This window comes from Symphalangus syndactylus, chromosome 6, assembly GCF_028878055.3.
Source record: "Symphalangus syndactylus isolate Jambi chromosome 6, NHGRI_mSymSyn1-v2.1_pri, whole genome shotgun sequence".
NCBI classification, from domain to species: Eukaryota; Metazoa; Chordata; class Mammalia; order Primates; family Hylobatidae; genus Symphalangus; species Symphalangus syndactylus.
Window position 1 is genome coordinate 125,384,673 of NC_072428.2, and position 27,724 is coordinate 125,412,396.

The window sequence follows — 27,724 nt, forward strand, 5'->3', positions numbered from 1 at the left end:
TCAACTGGTAGTGAAATTGGCACCTATCAGAATACAAGAGTGGGGAACAACAGAAATAATGCCAAACCAAAAAAAAAAAAAAAAGGTGGAAACAAGGAAGGGTGGAAGAAATAGCTACAAGCCTGAAATTTTGCTATGACTTTAATGTAAAGTTAACTTCCATCTCTTCATATATGTGTTAAAAAAAAAAACCTCTCAAATTTGTGAACATACCCAGACTAACGCTGACGTCAATTAAGAAAGTGAGATTTCACCTTATATTCCACAACTTTTACTAGTATATACCCTGAGGTCTCTAAGAACCCTACTCTTTCCCTTTTGTTCCCACTTTCAATTTTAACTTACTGCTTTTTAAGAAAACTTAATATTCTTCAGTTTACCTTATCATCAATGAATTAGAGCTGGTGACCCAAAAAAGATTCAGGCTTAATCCTTAACAGTTTGGTAGGATGTAAACATCCATACCATTTGATTCCCACATTAAGAATCTGGATCTTTGAGTTAGTGGATCCTATTTGGCATACTCCATCTTATTTGTGAGTAGAAGGCATACAAAGCAGCTTGCTTAGTAATTTACCTGATTTTGGTATGATTTTAGGACTTTCTCCAGGATCAATTATAAATTTAGTATGATTTCAGAAGCTCAATAAATATTTGCCAAGCGAACATCAAAAGCTACTCTCCAGAACTGAAAACTCAGCATTTCTGTCTTTTAAAAGCCACCAAAACAAACAAACAAACAAAAAACACACACACATACTTTTTTATTAAAACAAATTATTTCTTGCATTTTAATTTAAGGAACCAAACAGTCAAAGATCTATTAAAGTAAGTTCAGTTCCTCAATCAATTACGTAGTCTTCCACATTTAAGTTTTTTCTTAATGCCTTCCTCTCAAAACTTTCTTCTCCACTTACTTTTCTGTACCTACATTAATTATCTCCTTCAAATCTTAATCTATCTGTCTGGATGATTTTAATCCCTTGAAGCTATTTGGAACTCTAAAGGCACAAATGTAAAAAGATATAAAAGTGAACTATATATTAACTAATTAAAATACTTTTCTATAAGATAACTTAAATTTTTCATTTGCACCTAGAAAAGCTGTTTTCTACCCTAGAATTCCTGGGGTAGTTCCTTTTAAAGTGTTTACAATTAAGTTCACTGGAGGCCAGGTGCAGTGGCTCATGCCTGTAATTCCAGCACTTTGGGAGGCTGAGGTGGGCAGATCACTCGAGGTCAGGAGTTCAAGACCAGCCTGGCCAACATGGTAAAACCACATCTCTACCAAAAATATTTTAAAAAATTAGTCGGGTGTGGTAGCATGAGCCTGTAACTCCAGCTACTTGGGAGGCTGAGGCAGGAGAATTGCTTGAACCCGAGAGGCAGAAGTTGCAGGGAGCTGAGATTGTGCCACTGCACTCCAGCCTGGGAGACAGAGCCAGACTCCTTCTCAAAAACAAACAAACAAACAAAGTTCATTTGAAAGCTGTTGCTCTTCACTGACATCTAAAATAGAGATGCTCCACTGCCTGAATGGATCAAACACATGGATTGCTCCTAGTTTTGTTTCAAAGTATAGTTGATGCACTGCATTTTACCAGTCCATAACAAGGAAAGTACAAAAACTGAGATAAGCATTCAGAAACTCTCAGAGCAACTGACACTACCCCAACATTCAGGTACATCACCAGTGGACTCTGAAGAATAAGATATTTTTCAATGTAGTTGAACATATGACACAAGCAAAATATTAGCCATGCATAATAGCACTCTATATCAGTCTTCAACAGACAGGGTAAAAGAAAGAAAAGAAAAAATCTGGTTCTTCATCACAGACAGTCTAAGAAGCAATGATGTAAATTTTCTGGGACTTAGATTTTTCTGAGAACTGGCAGAATGTGACAAACACCCTCAAGCTTTTTCCTTTGTTAGCATTCTATGAGGTTGTATAAAATACTGATTAAACATGAGGTAAAGTCATGTAATATTTGAAAATACATAAACACAAAAAAATTGATGGAGAGTGACAAGAAAAACCAGGTTGCAACATCAACTTTTATCAAGTATATTACTGATGCACCATCATGTTGAGCATACAACACTGAGTTATATTGTTGTCTTAGTCTTTTTGCTATGTTATTCCAAGTTTTGTTCCTATGGAAATATATTTCCATCAGGCTTCAAAGTCAACGTTGTTGGAACATAACTGCTACATAATACAAAAGATACAAACACAGGAGAACATGAGACAGAGTATTCTACCACAATTTACCCTCCAAATATATCTTATTCCAGTACCTTAAAAGAAGTTATAAATACTAGTTGTTTAATCTTAACACCTGAAAAATATAAAATATGCTAACCACAAATAGCAAATGCATAATCAAAAGGTTTATTAACTTCAACTTGTCCAAAAGTTTTATTAAAACATTGGAAAAGCATGTATTCCAAAATAGTTCCTCCTCCATTACAATTTCTTCTCTACGCACAGCACCATATATACCTACTGTACAAACCCAAGGTCAGAATATCAATAAACTAACACAATAAAATAAGGATGAGAGGTAGACTATAAAGATGGGAGGGCTGGGTGCGGTGGCTCACACCTGTAATTCCAGCACTTAGGGAGGGTGAGGTAGGAGGACTGCAAGACCAGCCTGAGCAACACAGTGAGACCCCCATCTCTACAAAAAATAAAAAAAATTAGCCAGGCATGGTGGTGTGCACCTACAGTCGCAGCTACTTGGGAGGCTGAGGCAGGAGGGATGCTTGAGCACAGGAGTTCGAGGCTGCAATGAACTACGATGGCATCACTGTGCTCCAGCTTGGGTGCCAAGGCAAGACCCTATTTCAAAAAAAGGGGGGGAAATGAAGAAACCAAACATGAGTAACTGCAGACAATAAGACTCACAAAGCTAATAATACTAGCACTAAAAATGGATATAAAGAAAAATACAAAGGCCAGGTGTGATGGCTCACACCTGTAATCCCAGCACTTTGGGAGGCCGAGGCAGGCAGACCACAAGGTCAGGAGATTGAGACCATCCTGGCTAACACGGTGAAATCCCATCTCTACTAAAAATACAAAAAAATTAGCCAGGTGTGGTGGCAGGCACCTATAGTCCCAGCTACTTGAAGGCTGGAGCAGGAGAATGGCGTGAACCCAGGAGGCAGAACTTGCGTTGAGCTGAGATCGCGCCACTGCACTCCAGCCTGGGTGACAGAGCGAGACTCCGTCTCAAACAGCCATAAAAAATGATGAGTTCGTGTCCTTTGTAGGGACATGGATGAAACTGGAAAACATCATTCTCAGTAAACTATCGCAAGGACAAAAAACCAAACACCGCATGTTCTCACTCATAGGTGGGAATTGAACAATGAGAACTCATGGACACAGGAAGGGGAACATCACGCTCCGGGGACTGTTGTGGGGTGGGGGGAGGGGGGAGGGACAGCATTAGGAGATACACCTAATGCTAAATGACGAGTTAATGGGTGCAGGAAATCAACATGGCACATGGATACATATGTAACAAACCTGCACATTGTGCACATGTACCCTAAAACCCTAAAGTATAATAAAAAAAAAAAAAAGAAAAAAGAGAAAAAAAAAAAAAAAAAGAAAGAAAAATACAGGCTGGGTGCAGTGGCTCATGCCTGTAATCCCAGGATTTTGGGAGGCCGAGACATGTGGATCACCTGAGGTCAGGAGTTCGAGACCAGCCTGGCCAACATGGTGAAACTCTGTCTGTATTAAAAATACAAAAATGAGCCAGGCGTGACGGCAGGTGCCTGTAATCCCAGCTACTCAGGAGGCTGAGGCAGGAGAATCGCTTGAACCCGGGAGATGGAGGTTGCAGTGAGCCGAGATCACGCCACTGTACTCCAGCCTAGGGGACAAAAGTGAAACTCCATCTCAAAAAAAAAAAAAGGAAAAATATATCTGATCAACTTTTTGACTAAAACACATGTTAAATTTCTAGGAATATAGTATCAAATGAAAAGTTACAAGCAGAAAATTATTTCTCTTTAAACGTACTATTGTGTATTACATATCAAACTAATGCAAAATAAGTTGCCTGTGGGGAAGTATTTAGATATAACACTATTTTTAATAGTGATAAACTGCCAAATTACCAGTTAACATGGTTTGCGGTTTCTAGTGTAATTAACTTAATTTCTTCCATATGTGTAGTTACGTTTCCACTTTTATTCTAAATGCTACTTACATGTGTCTTCTCTTTACTTTTTATTAAACTTGCTAAGACTTTAATTATTTTATTGGTCTTTTCAGATAACCAGCTCTAATCTTTATTGAAAAACTTTTTTTTTCCTATTTCACAAAATTCTGCTTACTCACTCCCTTCCACTGTCATAGGGCTTATTTTTTTCTGATTTCTTTTTCTGATCCCTTCCATTGCCATAGTACTCATTTCTTTTTCTAATTTTTGTTGTTTTCTAATAAATGTATTCACAACTTTAGCTTTTCTGCTACATACCACTTTGGTCTCATGCCAGATATTCAGAAGTCATGTTCCAAGTATTGATTCAGGATAATTTGTAATTTTCTTCTTGATCTCTTTAAACCAAGAGTTATGGAGGACCATAATTTATGTATTACAGATAAATGAACTTTTAAAAAATCCTTTTGCTGTTAACATCTAATTTGATTATACTATTATACTATTTTTTTAGAGTTCTAGTTTCCAGTAATGGAGAGCTAATTAATCCTCTTACTAAAAACCATGAAAAATACAACATAAAAGTTTTTTTTTTTTCTTCTTACTAACATCCTAAAAATCTATACCGGAAAAATCCCAAGCCAATTTTTGGTTGAAAGTAAAAATTCAGAGGCTAAACAGAAAATCTGATTAACAATAAATGGGGTAGGCAGAGAAAGAGCTAAGGAGAAAGAACATTCAAAGCCCAACACCAGCCCATGGTAGTCTTTGGCAAAATAGGTTCCATGATAAGCTAAGATACAGCCCACCTCCAAATGGTGGGCTCAGGATAAGAACAAATTACAAACCAGAGGATAGTCTTAGGGTAAGAACAAACTACAGAAAGGTCAGACTAAGGTAAGAAAAAAGAAAAAGTAGGTAGGGGAAAATCGTCTTGGAGAAATTGTTGAAATCAACCGTAGGGAAGAGTTGCAGCATGGAGATATATTGCTTGGCTAGACCAAAAACCTTTAAGCACATGGCAGCCCTAATGCCAATGCTTACAGGACCCAGCAGAAGCCAAATTGAAGCCTCTCTAGAGAGAAGCAAATCCACACTAGTCCTTGGGGAACTTTACAAATAGTTTTCTCAATGACAACAACAAGGAAGCAGCCACATTAACCAAACACAAAGAAATACAACAACATGAGCAACAATAAGCAGAAACATAGCCCACAGACTTCAGCCACTAGAATTACTGGACAAATATTTTTTTTAAAAATAATGCTTATCTGTTTAAAAAATATACAACCTTGAAAATACCTACAGGGTATAATAATCTATTTTAAAATAACAGCAAGAGAAAAAAAAAAAGAGCAAACATTACTTCTACGTATGGAAAACACAAAACCAATAGTTAAAAACTCAATGGACATATTTAGTGGCAGATTGGATCCAAAAGAAACTATTCGCATATGAGGACAGATGAGAAGAAATCATTTACTAAGGTATGAAGGAGAAAGAACATACAGAAAAGAGATTAAGAGACATAGAAGACAGTGAAAAAAAATCTGAAAAATATTTAATCAGAGTCACAGAGGAGAAGAAAGAGAAAAAAAGGTAATATCTGAAGAGATGATAGCTTAATTTTTATCTTGAACTAAGAAATTCACCAGCCCACAGATTGAAAAAGTCTCCCAAGGAAGATACATTTTTAAAATACACAAGGGAGATTTACTTCTTGGAATTGGCTAATTTTTCCATTGTGGCCTGTTTTTTGACCACTGCTCTTGTATTTAAAGTTGTGACAAATTTATCTGTACAAAGTTATACACACACACACACACACACACACAAACACATCTTGCTAATTCTGTTATTCAAATTCCCCATTTTCTTTTTATTGTCTACTTCATCTATTTCTAAAATACAGAAGGTGAAGTCTCTCCATTATAAATACGGATGTCAGTTTCTCCTGGTGTTTATAATGGCTCAATATACTTCAAAGCTGTACTGTTAAGTTAAATAAAGATTCATGACTGTGTGGACCTTTTGCCCTTTTAAAATGTGTTTGATCTTGAATTTCATTATGACTAATATCAGTACTATTATATCTTCTTTCCTATGATTTCCATTTGCCCACTGTATCATTTTTCCCTCCTTTCATTGATATTTTTCTTGAATATGCTTCTAGTCAATCGGTTCTACAAGTTTTGTTAGGAAAAAGAGCAGTCCCCCATTTTCCCTCCTCCTCTGCAACCAGTTGCCTCTTCCTAGAAATAATCATCTTGACTCTTTTAGATGATTCTTTGTCATTTACTACCATATCTCTAAATAGTACATTCATATTGCTACTTCCTGATTTCTCAGTTTTAGATATCATCACATTATGCAACTTGAAGATTTAGCCCTGTCAGTTCCCCTCATCAAACATCCCGAGTCCACTTTCTAATTTCTACCATAACTTTGGTTAGGGCAATATTCAGGATTACATTATTATAAAATGCAAATGTTATTTACACACTTCCACTTCCAGCCATGAAAGTAACAGACTAGTCCTATCATCATAAACAACTGGAGAACTAGACAAAATACAGGAAATAACTATTTTCAGACACTGAAGAAACAGGCAATGAACAGCAGGACTGTGATCTCTGAGAAAAAAGAAATAAGACAGATGAATACCATAACTACCCCAGCTTTCTGCTCTTCCAGTACTTACCCGATCCTGGTACTGGGTCCAAAAGTCATAATGAATGGAGGGGACAGACAGCGATAAAAATTAGAAAAGGCTGAGACAACTGAAATTTATGGCGGCAAAATACCACAAAGATGGAGTTAGTCCAAAAAGAATTCCAGAGGTCTACATACAGGAATATTGTGATAGCTAGTTTTCACAGGTGTCTTTCCAACGAAGATACCTAGTAGGGTCCATGCCAATCATGAATTTAGAAAAGAAAGAAAAAAGGAATACCAATGACATGCAAACTCTTTCAGAAGGCAGAAGATGAGGAAACATTTCCCAACTCATTTTATGTGGACAGTATTCCTTTGATACCAAAACTGAAAACAATATAAAACTACAAAGAAATACCCTTCATGACACAGACAAAAAAAATCTTCTGAAAATATTAGCAAACTGAATATAAAAAGGGTAACACATTATAATCAAGTGGGGTTTATCTTTGAGAGGAAAAGGTGATTCAAAAATTAACATAGGCCAGACGTAGTGGTTCATGCCTATAATCCCAACACTTGAGGAGGCTGAGGCAGGAGGAACACCTGAGGGCAGCAGTTCAAGACCAGCCTGGGCAACATAGTGAGCCCAGTCTCTGCAAAGATAGAAAAATTTTTTTAATTATCCAGGTGTGGTGGTGCACACCTGTAGTCCCAGCTACTTGGTAGGCTGAAGCAGGAGAATTGCTTGAGCCTAGGAGGTTGAAGCTGCAGTGAACTACAATGAGGCCACTGTACTCCACCCTGGGCTAGAGACCAAGACCCTATTGCTTTAAAAAAACCAAAAAACATAAATTACCGTTTCACAGAATAAAGGGAGAAAAAATATAACCATCTCAATAGTATCAAAAAAGGTATTTGGCAAAATTCAACACCATTCGTGATAAAATCTCTCAGCAAATTAGGAATAAAGGAAAACTTCCTTGACCTGATAAAGACCAAACCAAAAAATGCACAGACAGCAACATACTTAATGGTGTAATACTTAACGCCTTCCTGCTAAGATTGGGAACAAAGACATCTTTCTTATCACTTCTTTTTAACATTAAACACTAGAGGAGTTACCCAGTAGAATTAAGGCAAGAAAAAGAATTTAAAAACACAGAACCAGCTGCAGTGACTCATGCCTATAATCCCAGCATTTTGGAGGGGGCTGAGGTGGAAGGATGCTTGAGGCCAGGAGTTCAAGACCAGCCTGGGCAACATAGCGAGACCTTTACAAAAAAATTTTTTAAACAATTAGCTGGGCATGGTAGCACATGCCTACAGTCCCACCTACTGGGAAGGCTGAGACAGAAGTACTGTTTGAGCCCAGGAGTTATAGACTGCAGTGAGCCATATTTGTGCCACCGCACTTCACAGCCTGGGTGACAGAGCAAGACCTTGTCTCTAAAAAAAATTTTAAAAAGCAGAGATTGGAAAGGAAAGAGTAAAACTGTCTTTTTGTATAGAACACATAATCACCTATGTAGAAAATCCTAAGGAACCTATTTAATTAACAAGGCTTCTTGATGTAGATGGTCAACATTCAAAAATGGTAAATTAGCAATAAACAACTGGAAAATGAAATTTTAGAAACAATATTGGGCTGGGTGCGGTGGCTCACACCTGTAATCCCGACACTTTGGGAGGCCAAGGCAGGTGGATCACAAGGTCAGGAGATTGAGACCATCCTGGCTAACATGGTGAAACCCCATCTCTACTAAAAATACAAAAAATTAGCCAGGTGTGGTGGCACGCGCCTGTAGTCCCAGCTACTCCGGAGGCTGAGGCAGGAGAATCGCTTGAACCCGGCAGGTGGAGGTTGCAGTGAGCCGAGATCATGCCACTGCACTCCAGCCTGGGTGACACGAGTGAAACTCCATCTCAAAAAAAAAAAAAAAGAAACAATATCATGTGCCATAGCTAAAAAACATAAAACATGGATAAATATAACAAAACATGCTGCACTATTATGTATACTGAAAACTATAAAACATTGCTAAAGAAATTTTAAAACATGTAAAGATATACCTTATTCATGAACTAAAGGAGTCAACATTTTTAAGATGTCATTTTTCCTCAAAATGATCCATCTATATAGTTAATGTAATCTCCATCGAAATCCCCGTAGGCTTTTTGTAGAAACTCACAAACAGATTCAAAAATGTATGTGCAAATGCTAAATACTCAGAATACCCAAAATAAACTCTAAAAAGAATAACAAAGTTGAAAACCTTGTCACACCAGGTTTCAAAACTTACAGTAATAAAGACAGTATGATATGAGCATATGGATAGATATAATCATCAATGGACAGAATACAGATGCTAGTATTGGATTTATACATTTATGGGCAATTGACTTTCAAGAAAGATTTCAAAACCAATCCAGAGTGAAAGGACAGTCTTTTCTGCAAACGATGCTGCAACAAGAACATCAGCATAGGAAAAAAAAAAATATCATGACCCCTACCTCACATGTGAGCCACTGTAGCATAATATGATTGCTTTTTCATTTCTCTACAACTTTTTGTTTTCTGAGTTAATCTGTTTTGTCTGATTATATTTTTAGGTGTTTATTACTAATTCAACCATCAAATCTCTTCAAACTGGCAAAATGGTCTCACAAGACATTTCTCTTTTGGAACACCAAGTATTCTTTTAATTTTATCTTTTTCTACAAATCCCTCTTGGAGTTCTCTGATGTGTTGCATTTTGGACTGGTTGCCCTCTTTACCTTGGGCACAGCTGTTATCCTTTCCTCAGCGGCTTCTCTCCTGTGTTGGATCTCCTGTTTCCTTTATCCCATGATTCTCTGTTCTTTATTCCTTCATGTTGGTGGGGCACATCCTCCAATAGATTCCTGAGAGAGAATGTATGGAAGGTAAAAAAATTTTGAGGCCTCTCAGGTCTGAAAATGTCTTTTAGTGTACCGTCACACTTAACAGTTGAGCAGATACGGAATCCGAAGATGAAAATTAATTTCCTTCAGAAGTGTCTTCTAGCTTGAAGTCTTGCTATTGAGAAATCTGAATGATTTGGATTCCTTGTCTTTTACGTGCGATCTACTATTTTCCTCTGTGGAAGCTTGTAGAACTTCTTTGTCTTTGGTATTCTGGTATTTCAAAATAAAAAAGTTTGTGTTGGACACTTGATAGGCCCTTTCAATCTGAAAATATGTTCTTTGGTTCTGGGAAATATTCTTCGATCATATTCTTGGATGATTACTTCCCCTCTGTATCACTGTGATCTCTTCCTAGAGTACTGATCTCTTCCTAGAGCACTTACTTGTTTGGTATTTGACCTTCTTGATTGATCCTCAAATGAACTTAATCTCTTCTCCCAAATATTTCATCTCTTTTGCTTTTTGTTTCACTAAAAGATCTTTTCAACTTCATCTTCCGATGCTTTCCTTCAGTTATTTTTGCTATTATATTTTAATTTCCAGTAACAATGGTTACCGTTCACTGAGTATTCTTCTTTATATCATCCTGTTCTTTTTTTTTTTTTTTTCTTGAGGCAGTAACTTGCTCTATCACCCAGGCTGGAGTGCAGTGGCATGAACATGGCTCACTGTAGCTTCAACCTCCTGGGTTCAAGCGATCCTCCCACCTTAGCCTCCCAAGTAGCTGGGACTACAAGCATGTGCCACCACACTCAGCTAATTTTTGTTATTGTTATTAGAGACGAGGCCTCGCCATATTACCCAGGCTGGTCTCAAACTCCTATCCTCAAACAATCCTCCCACCTCAGCCTCCCAAAATGTTGGGATTATAAGCATGAGCCACCATGTCCAAAACACCATCCTGTTTTTGTTTCATAGATATATTATCTTCTATTATTTCTGAAATAAAAATAATAATACTTCTGTTAAAGTTCTCATTTACTTGTATAGTCTCTGGTTTCCATGGAAATCAATACAGAATGCCACATCAGTGCACCACCTATGTTCCCATATCTGCTGTTTCCACCAGTAGCTTTCTCAGAAATGCTGCACTAAAAGGACACATAAAAGCAGTCTAAGAAAAAACCAAGTAGCCTGTGCCTGTATTTAGCAGCTAGGACCAAAAAGGAACACTAAACTCTCTTGGCTTTTAAAACCTGGTTGTCTCTGCTTTTCAAAGATATCAAAGCTAAGAGAAACTTTCTGCAAAACAGGCACGTTTCATATTGTAGACTGAGAACAGGAGCTTGATTCAACTAGTCCCCTACTTGCATCTCTCAAGTTTCTTCAGATCATCTCAATATGCCACCTCACAGCATGGCCTCTGTAGACCCTGTCCCTGCAGGGTTGGGTTACATGTAAATGGTACCTTCATGACCTTCTCTAGGCCTCTAGCAACATTGTGGTTTTCCTCTGTGTTAACACAACCACTGTAGATGGCCTCCAGAGACCAAAGACTTGCTGGACTCCAACTGACACAGGCAACTTCATAAATATTTATCTTGCGCTGCGCTGAGCAGATTCTCTGGCAAGACTAGGCCAGGATTCAGACTCCAAGACTCTCTGCTGCCTGCAGTACAAAGTCTGGCGACCAGGAGACGAAGGAGAGGTTCTAGGAGATGTGATTAAGTCAACAAGAAACCAAAAAATTATTCCTGGCCTAATAACAATAACCACCTCAGCTAAAGATTTAAGTTGGAGACCCTAAATGGAGGTTGTCTTAGACCTCTGTAATCTGGATTTCTTTTTTCTGTAACTGTTGGAAAGTTTTGGTGCTTATCCTTGGACAATCTTTCATCTTTTCAGTTTATGATCTCATCCAGTCTCACGATGTTATAAATAACACACTATATGCTAACTGACACCCAAATCTGTATCTCCATACCAGAACCTCACCTGAAATCCAGACATGAACATTCATTCACCTGTCTACTCAATATCTCCACTTAGATTTCTAATAGGAATCTCATACTTAACATGTCTAAAACTGAGTTTCTGATCTTCTCAAAAATCTATTCCTGATGCAGTCTTCCCCATGTCAGTTAATGGTCATTCTTTACTTCCAGGTGTTCAGTCAAAACCCTGCAGTCATCCTCAACTCTCTATTTGTTTGTATGGTGGTTCATGAATAATAAAGTTCATGAATCTTTGCATGTGTGAAAATGTTTTATTATGCCTTTACACATTAATAAAATTGAGGGCTCTCCTTTCAAAGTTATGGTCCCTCAAAATTTGGGAAAATAAATTTCTCACTTTATTTTCTGTAATTGTAAAATGAAAATACTGGTATTAATTTTAGTCTTGTTCTTTTGTATTCTAAATATTTATCTCTCACAAACTTTTAGAGTTTTCTCTATTCTAGATGTTCTAAAATTTCACAATTATATAAACAGATATTGATCTTTTTCAGTGACCTTGTTTCACACTCACAGGGCCCTTCTAATCTAAGAGGAATTTTCTTCTATTAGTTCTTTGATTATTTCTTCCTATTCATTTTTAGTTCACTCCTCTGAGACTGCTCTCAGCAGAGATTAGAACCTGTGGATCTATGATGCTTTTCTTTCATGCTTTCTACTTTTTCTCTTGTTGCATCATATTCTTCAAAAAAAACCCACTCAGCATAAGCTTCCAATTTACCAATTTGCTCTTGTAATGTGTCCATTTTGCTTTTCAGGCCATCTATAAGATTTTTAAAGACCCCTCTAATTGGTTCTTTTTATAAGGAAATATAATCTTTCTACATGAATATGACATTCCCTCTTTCCTTTCTGAAAGGTACCAATGATAGTTTTAAATGTCTTTCTGTTTTGTTTCCTGTGTTAGGATCTTCTATGTACTGAATTTTGTGCTTCTCTTTCATGATGTTGGTTTTCCTGAAATCTGTGTTAATTCTTTGCTTTTGCACACCTTTACATGTGAGAATCCTGGTAATCTGCCTATAAATGCTATTTCTGTTTACTGCAAGCTTCTCCTTTGTGACTGTAGTAACGACATATTGCTGGACAGGTAATCTGCTAGGTATAGAAGCTCCTAGTTCCTCCAGAATGTTTCCATTAACCTTAAGGCTCTGATTCAAACTTACAATCACTGTTTTAATTAGAGGGCATCTGTCTCTGCTATATGGCACAAAAAAGGGGATAGGCCCATAAGGCTGCTCTGACACCATACTTGACCAACTACACTGATATTTTTCCTAGGATCCTGAAGCACTGCCATTTCTTTTTTTTTTTTAAAGCAGTTTTCTCTTGAGCTGATCTAATGCTTCCTCCTTGAAATTGATTCCAACGTCCTTCTTGTCTTTCAGAGATTCCTCACACTTTCTGTTATTCCCAGGACACCCTTTTATCCATATCAAGCTTTGCTAAAGTTATATTGTTTTTACCTTTAAAATCTTCTATTTTTTTTTCTTTTTTTACTTTCTAAGGACTTGAAGTAATTTTAGGTAATCTCTTAGGACTGAAATGATTTTCTTTGTAATTTCCCTAAATAACTTATTTTTCTCTAATGACAATTTAATAATTGGTCCCTTTAAGGTGACTTCATAACATCTCAAAGGGAAAAAAAAAGAAAAGAAAAAGATAAACGTCATGAAGCCAATCAAATTTACAATCCTTAGAGTCTTGGGCAATCCTGAAAGTCATTACTTCCGATGAAATAGTTCAATATGATTGTCTTCTTATGGAATGACTGGGAACCAATTTCTAAAATATAACTAAATGTTTAAAATCCATAAACAAAAATTTATATAGATTTTGCCCAAAGCTAATGTTAGGGTTTTCATTTACCTTTCCATTCACATTTCTTAAACTATATTAACTACGTGAAATATCATATATATACAAATTATATATACACATTATATGTTATATATACAATATATGTGTAACTATATAAATGTATAAACTACATTAACATTGAAATAGACCTAACTTTTTATTCATATAATACATATACATATCCACTGGATTAATTTTAAAAATCTAATGATAAATAAACAATGCATTGCCTTCTGAGGTTTATTATAAATTCTCAGGTAAGAAAACTGAGAGATAGATTATTTTTTAAATTTTAGATATCTAAAACGCATTTCAGCTTTCTCAAAATTTGATAGTAATGGACACGAAGTCTTTAAAATGGGTAATTAGAAAATAAAGTTTAAGTTATACAAACATTAAAGAAAAGGCAAATTCCATAATAAAGTGGCAGATATTTGCATTAATCCCTAAGGTCACAAATAAAGTCCTTCAAAATACAAATGTGGCAGTCCTACCTATCCTAGTAGTTAATTCACTACACTGTAATTGTGTTGCTGGTGCTTATCAAAACAATAAAACCCATAGAATATTAAAAATAATAGATTTGTAGAGTTAGGAGGGGCTTTTCTTTTTCTTTTTTTTTTTTTTTTTGAGATGGAGTCTCGCTCTGTTGCCCAGGCTGGAGTGCAATGGCACGATCTTGGCTCACTGCAAGCTCCACCTCCTGGTTCACGTCATTCTCCTGCCTCAGCCTCCCGAGTAGCTGGGACTACAGGCGCCCGCCACCACGCCTGCCTAATTTTTTGTATTTTTAGTAGAGACGGGGTTTCACTGTGTTAGCCAGGATGGTCTCGATATCCTGACCTTGTGATCCACCCGCCTCAGCCTCCCAAAGTGCTGGGATTACAGGTGTGAGCCACCGCGCCCGGCCAGGAGGGGCTTTTCAATAATACAATAGTTCAGAACAGACTATAGACTCAAAAGACATATTTGAATTCCAAACCTCCTACCTACTACTCACAAGTTGATGACTCTGGACAAGTTCTCTAAGCTCCTGTTTCCTTGAGTATAAAATGGGAATATCAATACCAGCCTAAAATTGCTGTAAGGGCTCAAGAAATGAGCATTTATTATCTTCTGAACGAGGATTTCTCTGTCATTTTAACTCTTTTTAGTAAACCTCTTCTCTCCTATTTTGTACTAGAAAATTGAGGTGAATTTCCTCCCACATGTAATATAAAATGTTTTTCTAATTTCATGCAACCCTATCCAAATCCATTACCTCTCTATTCTTAATTTTCTTAAGCAGTAAGCATCCCTGACCATGGCTTTCTCCTCGGATAAAAACAACAACAAACTAAAGGCCAATCAGAGAGGTTATATGACTTTACAAAGATCATACAGCTAGTAAACAAAGCCAAGACGTGGCCCTGACTCCCAGTGCAGTGTTCTTTCCACCTTATTATGTCTTAATATACATAATAAAATAATATAATCAGGTGAGGTTTGCACAGTCTTTTAAATTCACTTGCTCATATACATGGCAGCAAAAAACTATACAATTAAAACAAATCACTGTGATGTTATTTTGAAGTATTTACCTTTCTACATGCAGGACAAAGCCCATTTTCATCAGTGCGAATTCGATGCCAACAAAATCGGCAAATCTGGTAGCCACAGGTGCAAGGGAAAAAGTTGATATCATCTATCTCCAACGGCTCCATGCAAAGAGGGCACTCCACAGGGTCTTCCTTCACATCAGGACTGCGAGACATCTTCACGTTTATTAAACAGCAGCAAAAGTTTATAATAATTTAAGGGAGAAGGAAGTTCAGCACTGAAAGCTTAAATGTAGGACTTTGACAACCTGCATGAGAAGAAACAAAATACACTGTTTACTACTGGAAAAATGGCACAGTCAACAATTAAGAGTCACACTGTCAAAAACTTTGAAAAATACTGACTGAGCAACTACTGTTATCAACCTGAAATGGCTTTCAGAATGGATTTCTGAAAATTTTTGAATACCAAAACAAAAGGCCTGGCATCATTAATATTTTGGATTCAACATAAATATAAAAGAGCTTCCTTTTTTTCTCGATAAAACATTTAGTACTAGCCTATAGCACTAATCATAACACATTTTAGGGAAATAAAGCACTCTTGACTGTCTCATCTTTGACCTAAAACCTAGTAATATTGCCACATAACTAGAAGACTATTACACTATTCTAAAGTTTGTCACAATTTATAAAACAAATCGAATGAAAACAAGAGACTTCAATCATCTATAGTTACATGTTAACATCAAACTCTTGACACAGGAACATAGGCTAAAACTCAGAAAAACTCGGATGCCACAGAATCATAGACCTTAACTATACAACTAATTACGTAATAATATGCCAATGAAAACTTCTGACAAACACGTATTAAACAAAAGTATTCCTATGGTAATACTACAAAAAGCCTACAATAAACAGGAAGAAAGAAGGGAACAAATAGACCTTCATATCACAAACACTTTTTGAAAAGTTAAATAATATAACTTTTTAGATTATGGGGAGTTTTAAATTTTTAGGTAACAGTTTAGGCTAAAGCCACTGTTAGATTAAAAGGTTAGGTTGAAATCACTATTTTAAGTTAAAATCTGATAGCCTGCAAACTAATCTATAATTCTATACTAATCCCTACCAAAATCATGGTGGTAATTTTTTACATAATTGGACAAACTGATCCTAAAGGTTACATACAAGAATATATGCATGGGAATCATTTTGAAGCTTCTGGGGAAAAAAGTGGGAATTTGCCCTATCACATACTAAATTATACTATAAAGCTACAGTAATTTAAATAATTTCCTATTAATATAAAATTAGACAAAAGAGCAAAGAAACTAAAGAATCTAGATGTAGCTGGGTACAGCAGCTCATGACTGTAATCCCAGCACTTTGAGAGGCCAAGGCAGGAGGATCGCTTGAGGGCAGGAGTTCATCTCCAGCCAGGAGTTCAAGACCAGCACAACATAGCAAAGCCCCCATGTCTATAACAAATTTTAAAATAAGCTGGGCATGGTGGCACACACCTGTAGTCCCAGCTACTTGGGAGGCTTGAGGCAGGAGCATCGCTTGAGCCCAAGAGTTCAAGGCTGCAGTGAGCTATAATTGTGCCACCGCACTCCAGCATGGGTGACAGAGACCCTGTCTCAAAATTAGAAAAATCTAGAAACAGACTCATGAGTTTATGAGATTTTAATATTTGATAAAATGTATAACTCAAGATGGGAAGGCTGGACCATTTTATAAACAGTGATGGGACACTGGGCTATCCATTTGAAGAAAAAATAGTATATAATCTAATACTGCAATTTTAAAAAATCCCCAATGATCTAGTGATCAATAAATTATTGAAGTGTTAAAGAAAAAAAAACAGATTTTTTTTTAAATCTTGGGATATAGAAGGTCTTCGTAAGCAAAACAGAAATTCAGAAGCCATAAAAGGAGACAATCAACTAATCAACTTAGCAACATGGAAAGAAGAAAACATAAATAAAATTAAAAGTAAGCATCAGAGTAAAAGATATGTTTGCTACATATAATGAAAAGCTAATGTCCAGAATGTATAAAGAAATCCTACAAAGCAGTAAGACACAGACAAGTTAAAAAAAAAAAAAAAGAGAGAGAGACAAGAAAATGATAAGTAGTTACAGAAGAATTACAAGTGATTAAAATACATGAAAAAATGATCAATCTTTAGTTAACAGCCAGGTAACTTATTTATTTATTTATTTAGTTTTTACCCCATCAGCCTGTCAAAGAAGTTAGTTTCACCCAAAGTAGACAAGTAGAGAGGATCAATGATCTAGTCCCTCTTTCAAAAGAGGAAACGGGAACACATTACTTTGCCTTAAGTTACACACTTATTAGTACAGCCTGGATTCCTTCTAGGAAGTTTTAGCCCTAGATAATCTGTGCTCTTAACCACTCCCTTATACCACCTCCTAACTAAGAATCTATTCTACATAAATAGTGACACTTACATAGCCAAGTGTTTGGCTATGTTCTACAGCATTATAAGAGTAGAAAACTGCTGGCCAGGTGCAGTGGCTCACACCTGTAATCCCAGCACTTTGAGAGGCCAAGGCAGGTGAATCACGAGGTCAAGAGATCGAGACATCCTGGCCAACATGGTGAAATCCCGTCTCTACTAAAAATACAAAAATTAGCTGGGCGTGGTGGCACATGCCTGTATTCCCAGCTACTTGGGAGGCTGAGGCAAGAGAACTGCTTGAACCCAGGAGGCGGAGGTGGCAGCGAGCCGAGATCGTGCCACTGCACTCCACCCTGGTGAGAGAGAGACTCCGTCTCAAAAAAAAAAAAAAAAAAAGTAGAAAACTGCAAACAGTATACTGTCCATTAATAGGAAAATCATTAAGTAAATATGATATAACATAAGGTATGTTGATCAGAATGTCTATCCTAGTTATACGTTTTAAAGAACAGCAAGTATGGATATACAATTACCTCCATAAAAACATATAAACCCTGTATGCGTATATATTTGTTTCACTAAGAAAATAAACGCATGGAAGTTTAGACACCAAAATGATGTTATTTCACACAAGACAAAATGGAAGTAGGAGACTACTAATTTTTTAAAGAAAAATCCATATTATCTAAATTGCTGCAAAAAGTGTATTTTTTTCACAATTCAAATGGCCCTTTAAAAAAAGAGGAAAATTGTTTTCATTTCCTTTAGAAAAATTAAATTACTTCTCACTTTTGCTAATAATTAGAAGAAAAATACAACGAAATAGTGTCTTCTTGTGAATCTATAATTACTTCAAAATAAAATTTAAAAAAAAAAAGAAATGCCCAGATTTGCCACTATCAGTTTTCAGCATATATACAGTTAGGAGTTTAAAGCTGACTTCTAATAGGTCCTCCAACTTTAAACATCCCAAAACTGTACCTGTAGAAAACATAGACTCAAATATAGGTTCCAGTAACAGAAAAGTAAACTGAAATAATCAAACGATGCTATCTACACTTCTAATACCTTTGATTCTAAGATATCATTTCTTTAACTACAGGTTATTAGAGTTTTAGTGAAGTAACTTATGGAATGTTGGGAAGGAAACAATACATTGGGGCTTATGAATAGAAAAGCTTTCTAAAAGGTAAATTACATAAATAAAAAATGACATACTGAGGTTTTGCTTTTTGATTGTTTCTATCTGCTTTTTAATTTTAAAAAAGTTTACAAGAGTATGTATCTTTCAGTTTAGGGGGAGGTTTAGAGGAACAAAAAGGGACAAAGGAGAAAGAAATCCTTTAGATAGTTAATACAAAAGTAAGTACATTTGTGCACTTCTAGCACCATGGAGAGAAGCCACAGAAGCCGGCTGCCAAAAGTAATCTCATAAATGGTAAAAGGTAGGAGGAGGGTAGTCTGATGTGGTAGAACACTGCAATACAAGGTCAAAGAGTTGACTGACTCATCTCTTTCACAAAGTAACTATATGATCTTGGATAAGAAATTCAAAAGAATTTGATGTACTCATCTGAACAACGAAGAAACACAAACTTTTAGGGAAGTTCAAGTATAGAGCAATTTCCAAAATGTATTATAGTACCCCTCTGAACTAAGCTTTTAAAATAAGCTTTGAAATCGACTCTCCAAAATACCCTTGCCCAAATTTTCATTTAGAGAATAATTTTACTTAACAAGCCAGACAACTAATATTAAAATTAAAACTAAACAGGGCGGCGTGGTGGCTCATGCCTGTAATCCCAGCACTTTGGGAGGCCAAGGCAGGCGGATCACCTGAGGTCAGGAGTTCGAGACCAGCCTGGCCAACATGGTGAAACCCCGTCTCTAACAAAAATACAAAAAAATTAGCTGAGCGTGGTGGTGCATGCCTGTAATCCCAGCTATTTGGGAGGCTGAAAAAGGAGAATTGCTTGAACACAGGAGGCAGAGGTTGCAGTGAGCCGAGATTGTGCCACTGCACTGCAGCCTGGGCAACAAGAGCAAAAACTTCATTTCAAAAATAAGTAAAATAAAATAAAATAATGCGTTCAAATAATAAGATTTAAAATGTTGTAAGACATAGAAATAAAATATCGTTTTAAATGAAAAGGGCAAGAAAAGCCAATGATTTCCTGAATGGGGTGCAGGAGTCCTTAGAATTAATTTGGCAGGGAAAAAAATATTCATTTTTAGCCATACACAGTGGCTTATACCTGTAATCCCAGCACCTTGGGTGGCCAAGGCAGCAGGACTACTTGAGCCCAGGAGTTCAAGACCAGCCTGGGCAACACAAGGAGACCTTGTCTCTATGAAAAATTTTTAAAATTAGCCAGGTATGGTGTTGTGTGCCTGTGGTCCCAGCTACTTGGGAGACTGAGGCAGGAGGATTGCTTGACCAAAGGAGGTCATGGCTGTAGTGAGCCATGTTCACGCCACTGTACTCTAGCCTGGGTGACAGGGTGAAACCCTGTCTCAACAACAATTCTGCCAGGCACGCTGGCTCACACCTGTAACCGCAGCACTTTTGGAGGCCAAGGCAGATGGATCTCTTGAGGCCAAAAGTTCAAGACTAGCCTGGGCACCATGGCGAAACCCCATCTCTACCAAAAAAAAAAAAAAAAAAATTAGCTGGGTTGGTGGCATACGCCTGTAGTCCCAGCTACTTGGGAGGCTGGGATAGGAAGACTGCTTGAGTCTGGGAGGCAGAGGTTAAAAAAAAAAAAAAAAAAAAAAAGCCTTTTAATATACATGATCCAATCCTCACAGTGACTTGGTAAGAACACACTATACCCTTTACAAAATATGAAACTGAAGCTAGAGTGTTAAAGATACAATTCAAAAACAGGACCCAACTTCAAAACTCATGCCCTTTCCAACATGGTAAGACAGAAGTCACGATTACTGATGTTGGAGCTACGTATACTTGGAAGTGGAGTGCAAATGCCCAAAGAATAAAACAACATTACTTTTTAAAAAGTTAAGCTCTATGGCAAATTTTTACTCTATTACTTGAGTTCTTGTTCTCTACATCAACTGTAACTAGTAACTCTGACATATGTAATAATGCTCCTGCATCACCAAAAATCTCACATACCACGTAGTAAGTACACAAAATAAAAATCATACACTCAAAATTATGTTTGAAAGTGTCTTATCACTTATAAAGTGTTGCTGTATACATTGTTTTGTGTTTAGGGTCCTGTTCAAAAGATACGTATAAGAATACACGACAGGCTGGACGCAATGGCTCACATTCACAGTCCTAGCACTTTGGGAGGCTGAGGCAGGCAAATCGTTTGAACCCAGGGGTTTGAGACCAGCCTGGGCAACATGATGAAACCCTATCTCTACAAAATGAGCCGGGCGTGGTAGTGCACACCTGTAGTCTTAGCTACTCAGGAGGCCGAGGTAGGAGGATCACCTGAGCCAGGAGGGAGAGGCTGCAGTGAGCCGTGATATGGCACTGCTGCACTCCAGCCTGGGGGAGATAGTGAAACCCTGTTTCAAATAATAATAATAATAATAATACACGAGAATGTAAGGTAGTACAGCCACTACAGAAAATAGTTTGGTGGTTACTAAACTTAGAATTAGCATATGACCCAGCAATTTCACTCCTAGGTGTATATTCAAAGAACTGAAAGGACTTGAACAGATACTTGTGCACCAGTGTTCCTAACAGTATTTTTGACAATAGCCAAAAAATGGAAAGTAATCCAAGTGTCCATTAAAGGAGGGATACACAAAATGTGGTATATCCATACCATGGAATATTAGAATATATTCAGTCATCCTCAGGAACGAGATGGCGGTTCTCTGGAGGCTGAGTGCCCTTTGCGGTGCCCAAAGAGGCCGAGCTCTGTTGCTGCAAACCCCAGTGGTCAGACCTGCTCATCATATCTCAGCATTTCTTCAGGACCGACCTATCCCAGAATGGTGTGGAGTACAGCACATACACTTGTCACCGAGCCACCATTCTGGTTCCATGGCTGCATCTCTCCACTGGACTAGCGAGAGGGTTGTCAGTGTTTTGCTCCTGGGTCTGCTTCCGGCTGCTTATTTGAATCCTTGCTCTGGGATGGACTATTCCCTGCCTGCGACCCTCAATCTTCATGGTCACTGGGGCCTTGGACAAGTTGTTACTGACTATGTTCACGGGGATGCCTCGCAGAAAGCTGCCAAGGCAGGGCTTTTGGCACTTTCAGCTTTAACCTTTGCTGGGCTTTGCTATTTCAACTATCACGATATGGGCATCTGCAAAGCTGTTGCCACGTTGTGGAAGCTCTGACCTTTTTGACTTCATACTTTGAAGAACTGATGCATGCCTCTTTGCCTCTGCTTTGTCATGCCATTAAGCTCACAATAAGGAAGAAATAACAGATAAGTCCATTGGTGGACAGCCTTCTTCTCTTAATCACAAGGTTATTTTCAGAATTTAATCTTTGAGGAAAAGGTTTGAGAGGAATTACATCTAAGAAATTCTGAGACTGAGTTCTGTATTCTGGTGAGTTAATAGGGTTGCCTCCCAGCTTCTTATAAGACTCACAGTTAACTAAACATGATATATGAGCTTTTGCCTTTTAATTTATCAATCTCTTAAAAAGAATCCAGCTTTATTACTATTAGTATATGATCAAACTTCCATATTTGCCCTGGGAATAATGGACAAAGGGAAATACTCTTAATTCATGAATAAAAACTTTGCAGAAAATTAGACAAGTGTTTAATTTTCGAAAACTTCCCTCTCTAGTCAGTAGATACCATCTACTGATGGTTACATATACAAGGGAAATTTTTAAATTAGGAAATGCTGATATTTCACATTATAAATTTCTAAATCCTAGGAAGAAATGCTTGGAGTGCTTCTGAATATAGAGAAGTTCCATTTAAGGGCAAGTTTCCCCTTGTAGACGTACCAAAATATTACCAATTGTAAACTGAGATTTAATTCTCAAATGTGTTCTACTTGTTGTAAAACAATCTGTCCAAAAATATAAAACTATAAGTAATAAATTATTATTTTCACACAATGGGAATCTCCAATGTGAAAATGTATTCTATGAAAATAATTTTTTAAATAAAATGTTGTATAATAATAAAAAAAGAATATATTCAGTCACAAAAGGAATCAAATTCTGATACATGCTACAACATGAATGAACCCTGAAAACACTATGCTTTAAGTGAAATAAGCCAGTAACAAGAAGACAAATATTTTATGTTTTCACTTTTGGTTTCTTGTTTTTGAGACAGGGTCTCTCACTCTGTCACCCAGGCTACAGTGCAGTGAGTGGTGGGATCATAGCTCACTGCAACCTCAAAATGCTGGGCTTTATAAAGCAAATCCTCCCACCTCAGCCACCTGAGTAGCTGGAACCACAGGTGTGCACCACCACACCCGCCTAATTTTTTAGATATCTATATAGATGGGGTCTCCCTGTGTTGCAAAGGCTGGTCTTGAACTCCGGGCTCAAGTGATCCTCCCGCCTCGGGCTCCCAAAGTGCTGGAATTACAGGCATGAGCCACCATGACCAGCCTGATCTCACTTTTATGAGGTATCCAGAATAGACAAATTCAAAGATACAGAAAGTGGAACAAAGGTTACTAGGGGGCTGGGGAGAAGAATAGGGAGTTATTACTTAATTGTACAGAGTTTCTGTTTGAGATGCTGAAAAACTTTCTGGAAACAGACAGTGGTGATGGTTATACAACAATGTGAATGTACTTAATGCCACTGCATTGTACATTTGAAAATGGTTAAAATGGTAAATGTTTATGTTATATATATTTTGCCACAATAAAAAAGTCAAAAAAAGAAAAATATGCTGTATACACTTAAATATAGTATATAACAGTACTTTTATAAAATTTAAAAATGATTACTGTATTTAATTAACCCTTTAATTTTTTGCCAATCTAATCGATGAATTTTTAATAACTTAAATATGTAGCTAGTGCAACTCCAATGAATACAGTTACACAGAAATAATGCTCCTAAGTATATACTATACAACCAGTTATATATACACTGTAATTATACATAATTGAAAGCTATTTATAGATATGAAATACAGACACACACACACACACACACACACACGCGCACACTTTGGTACTGCATAGCATCTTAAAAGTTTCCATAAATTCTGGAGGTGGTTCTAGCTAGAAATCAAAAAGTAAAAAAGATTAAAAAAAGAAAAAGAAAAAAAAGTTTCCATAAAAACCATACATGCAATATATACATAAAATTATAAACTATATATTTTTGTAATTAGTCTGTTCCCACTAGAATGGAAACTTCAGGACTTTATAATTAGTCTGTTCCCACTTGAATGGAAACTTCAGGAGGGCAGAAATGACCTAGTGCATCACATTTATGACAGTATACCATGCAGCTACAACATGGCTTCCAGTAAATACTAAGCATTCACACATTTGATGAATACGTAAAAGAAAGAATAAATTATTTGTTATATGTCTGTTATAAATGACAACCTTCGAAAACAAGAAACAGCACTTTAAGTTGTCCATTGTTTCTGTATTAGACACATTTCACAAAGCATGTTATTTACATAAACTACACAAAGACAAAAAACAGACTAAAGAGTAGCTATGAACAGTGTGCTAAGTGAAAAAGTTTAAATATCAGCACTAATACTTAATTTCCCGTTTTAAATTAGGTGCCAAAGTACCAATGTATATCTACCATGAATATTCATATATTGTAGAACTCAGGACTGTATTACCTTTAGGAAGCAAGAAAAGCTTACTTATGTCTTAGAAATCTATCTACCTAACAACTTTTAAAAGCCTCTCTCATTAAAGGTTAAACTGCTGTTATACAGAAAAATCAACTATGTAGGACTGCTTTCTACCTATCACTTTGCTATTTATGTAGTAAAATATTTGTATTTTACTTTTCTAAGATGTAAATCAAAAGCAGCATACAAAGCATCTCATATAATTTAACATGTCCCCAGAGATAGCTGGGAATCTCTTCCCAAAGGAGCTGACTTCATTTGCAAGAGTGTGATGTTCAAGCCTAAAGGCAATATCAAACCCAAGGTTGAGTGAAAGGCATTTTGGAAGAGATTTAAAATACAGGCTAAACTGTAGGCCAGCTAGTTTGCAGGTGAGAACCAGGGAATAAGACAGCTGGGATGCACCCCTCTGGGTCTGAACAAATTGTACGTGCAATGACCTCGAGAGTTGTATGGATCTGGCTAAGAAGCAATTTATGTCCTAGGGTATTGTTAAAGACAACAGAGCAGTCAGCCAGCAATCAGTGGAGCTAAAAAGCTGGGTGTGGTCAGAAAAAGAAACAGAAGGAAGCTCTGCCAAACACTGTCAGCCCAACACTGCCAGGTGCCAAGCAGGCATACACAAGTCTGTGCCCCTAAGGAGCAACACCAGAGGCTTAAACACTGCAACGGGGAAATAGAAGTCATTGAAATAGGGAAAGAGAAGTCACTAAACAAATAAGCAAATAATTGTAACAAGCCCTGGAAATCAAAGATCAGTACCCAGAGTTGTTGCAATGTTATACAAGATGTTCAGTTTCCAACATAAAATTACAAGCCACGTAAAGAAATAGGAAAGTGCTGAGCGTGGTAGCTCACGCCTGTAATCCCAGCACTTTGGGAGGCCGAGGTGAGCGGATCACAAGGTCAGGAGTTCGAGACCAGCCTGGCCAACATGGTGAAACTCCGTCTGTACTAAAAATACAAAAAATTAGCCAGGCGTGGTGGCGGGTGCCTGTAATCCCAGCTACTAGGGAGGCTGAGGCAGGAGAACTCCTTGAACCCAGGAGACAGAGGTTGCAGTGAGTGGAGAATCAGCCTGGGTGACAGTGCAACTCCCTCAAAAAAAAAAAAAAAAAAAAAAAAAAAAGGGAGGGAAGAAGGAAGGAAGGAAGGAAAGAAGGAAGGAAGGAAGGACCCATATACCAGAGAAAAATAAAGGCAAAAGACACTACCTGCAAGAGCAACCAGATGATGGATGTAACCAACTTCAAAAAGCCATTATAAATATGTCCAAAGAACTAAAGGATACCGTAATTGCAGAAGGCAGGTATAATGACAGTATCTCAGCAAATAGACAATATCGATAAAGAGACATTATTAAAAAGAACCAAATGGAAATTCTGGAGTTGAACACTGACTAGAAAAAAATCACCAGAGGAGCTTAAAAGTACATTTGAACTGGCAGAAAAAAGAACTGGCAAACTTGAATATAGATTGATAGAGATGATGCAATCCAAAGAACAGAGAGGAAAAAAAAAGAGTGAAAAAAATACAAAGCCTCAGAGAAATATGAAACATCATTAAGCACATGAACATACACATAATGGGAGTAGTAAACGGACAGGAGAGAGAGGGAAAGGGAAAGAAAAACTATCTTAAGTAATGATGACTGCATAAAAATGAAGAACTACAGGTAACACAGATGAATCTCACAAACATAATTTGAGCAAAAACAGCAAGACAAAGTATACGATGCTGGTCATATAAATTTCAACAAAGGAAACTATATTTTAGGGATGCACATAAAGTGATAAAAGTCATGACAGTGACTACCTCTAAGGGAGAGGATTTCAAATGGCAAGGGGTGTTTGGGGCAGGAGGATTCTGAGGTACATGAAATATTCTGCTTTTGACCTCAGAAGAGTCTACAAAGACACCCACTTTATAACGAAACTGTACATATTTTATATGTTTCTGAATGTATATTTCCTTTTTCAAAGTTTTAAAAGAGATACTAGCTGCAAATTTCCAAGAATTGGTTAAAAGTAATCCCTAGACCCAGAAAGTACAACATACCCAAATGTGATCAATAAGCCCACATCCAGACACAAAGTAGTAAAATTGCACAACACTGAAGACAACAAGAACCATAAAAGAAGCCATAAAGAAAGAATCCTTCACCCAATGGAATAATTAGAGTAACAGCAAGTAACAGCAAGGAAGCCAGAAGGCAGTGACGTATCTTCAAGATACGAAGAGAAAATTACTGTCAACTTACAACTGAGCACCTGGGAAATAACAACCCTGAAAAATGAGAGTAAAATTATAAAAAGACATTTCAAAGACAACTGAAAAGACTTTGACATGGACTAGGTGTTAGATGATGTTAAGGAATTACCGCTAATTTAGTTAGGAATGAGAATATTGTGGGTTTTTTTTTTTAACCTCTTCTCTAGGAGATACATTCTAAAGTATTTACAGACTTCATGATTGGATATTCCAGCAGAAAGGAAGGCACACAGAGGTAAAGAGAACCCTCTTTAAACATCAAATGATAAAGTATCAATAACAGGAAACTGAGGAATGGAAATACTGGATTTCATCATAGCATTTGTTCTACTTTCATGTGTGCTTAAAAATTTTCATGATAAACAGCTAAAAATAGTCAGGCACAGTGGCCAACACGTGTAATCCCAGCTACTTGGGAAACTGAGGCAGGAGAATCGCTTAAGCCCAGGAGTTCAAGGCCAGCCTGGGCAACATAGTAAGATCCTGACTCAAAAAGAGAAATGAGGCTAAATTAAAAATCAAATAAACAAAACCAGGCAATTTACCACTAAAAGGCTTCCACTAATGAAACTTCTGAAGATGTTTTTTAAGAAGGAGGAAAATGATCCAGGAGGACAGTCAGAAATTTTTTTTTCTGTTTGTTTGTTTGTGTCAGGGTCTCACTCTGTTGCCCAGGCTGGAGTGCAGTGGTATGATCTCGGTTCACTGCAACCTCCGCCTCCTAGGTTCAAGTGATTCTCCTTCCTCAGCCTTCTGAATAGCTAGGATGACAGGTGCACACCACCACGCCTGGCTAATTTTTGTATTTTTGGTACAGACGGGGTTTCACCATGTTGAATTGGCTGTTCTCAAGTGATCCACCTGCCTCAGCCTCCTAAAGTGCTGTGATTACAGGTGTGAGCTGCTGTGTGCCCAGCCACAGTCAGAAATTGAAGGGATGGTAAGGAAAGATGTGGTAAAAATGTGGGTAAACTGAATCACACATTTCTCTATAAAATAACAACAATGTCTGCCTAATTTGTTAGATTTAAAAAGGATAAAATGTCTGTTGGAAGGGGTGTGATATAAGATAAACTGCTC

At 37.1% G+C, this 27,724-nt stretch overlaps 2 protein-coding genes across 14 annotated transcripts in view; one reads left to right on the forward strand and one right to left on the reverse strand.

The window, feature by feature from the left end:
• The window catches only part of CNOT4 (CCR4-NOT transcription complex subunit 4), a 149,589-nt gene that overhangs the window by 61,842 nt on the left and 60,023 nt on the right, over positions 1-27,724 (reverse strand). For all 11 annotated transcript variants that reach the window (XM_055284119.2, XM_055284125.2, XM_055284123.2 and 8 more), the window contains exon 2: positions 15,181-15,446. In XM_055284119.2, coding sequence (XP_055140094.1) covers positions 15,181-15,354 — 174 coding nt within the window. In that variant the 5' untranslated portion in view covers positions 15,355-15,446. The remainder of the gene's footprint in view (positions 1-15,180; positions 15,447-27,724) is intronic.
• LOC129485040 (succinate dehydrogenase [ubiquinone] cytochrome b small subunit, mitochondrial-like) lies at positions 21,385-22,108 on the forward strand. Of its 3 annotated transcripts, none has more exons than XM_055284131.2 (2): positions 21,385-21,588; positions 21,734-21,847. In XM_055284131.2, exons 1-2 carry the CDS (start codon positions 21,417-21,419, stop codon positions 21,820-21,822), a joined length of 261 nt encoding a protein of 86 aa, XP_055140106.1. In that variant the 5' UTR covers positions 21,385-21,416; the 3' UTR covers positions 21,823-21,847. The 3 variants fall into 3 exon arrangements, with proteins under 3 accessions (XP_055140106.1, XP_055140104.1, XP_055140105.1); XM_055284130.2 differs by having other exon boundaries at positions 21,417-21,472; positions 21,581-22,108; XM_055284129.2 differs by having other exon boundaries at positions 21,385-22,108.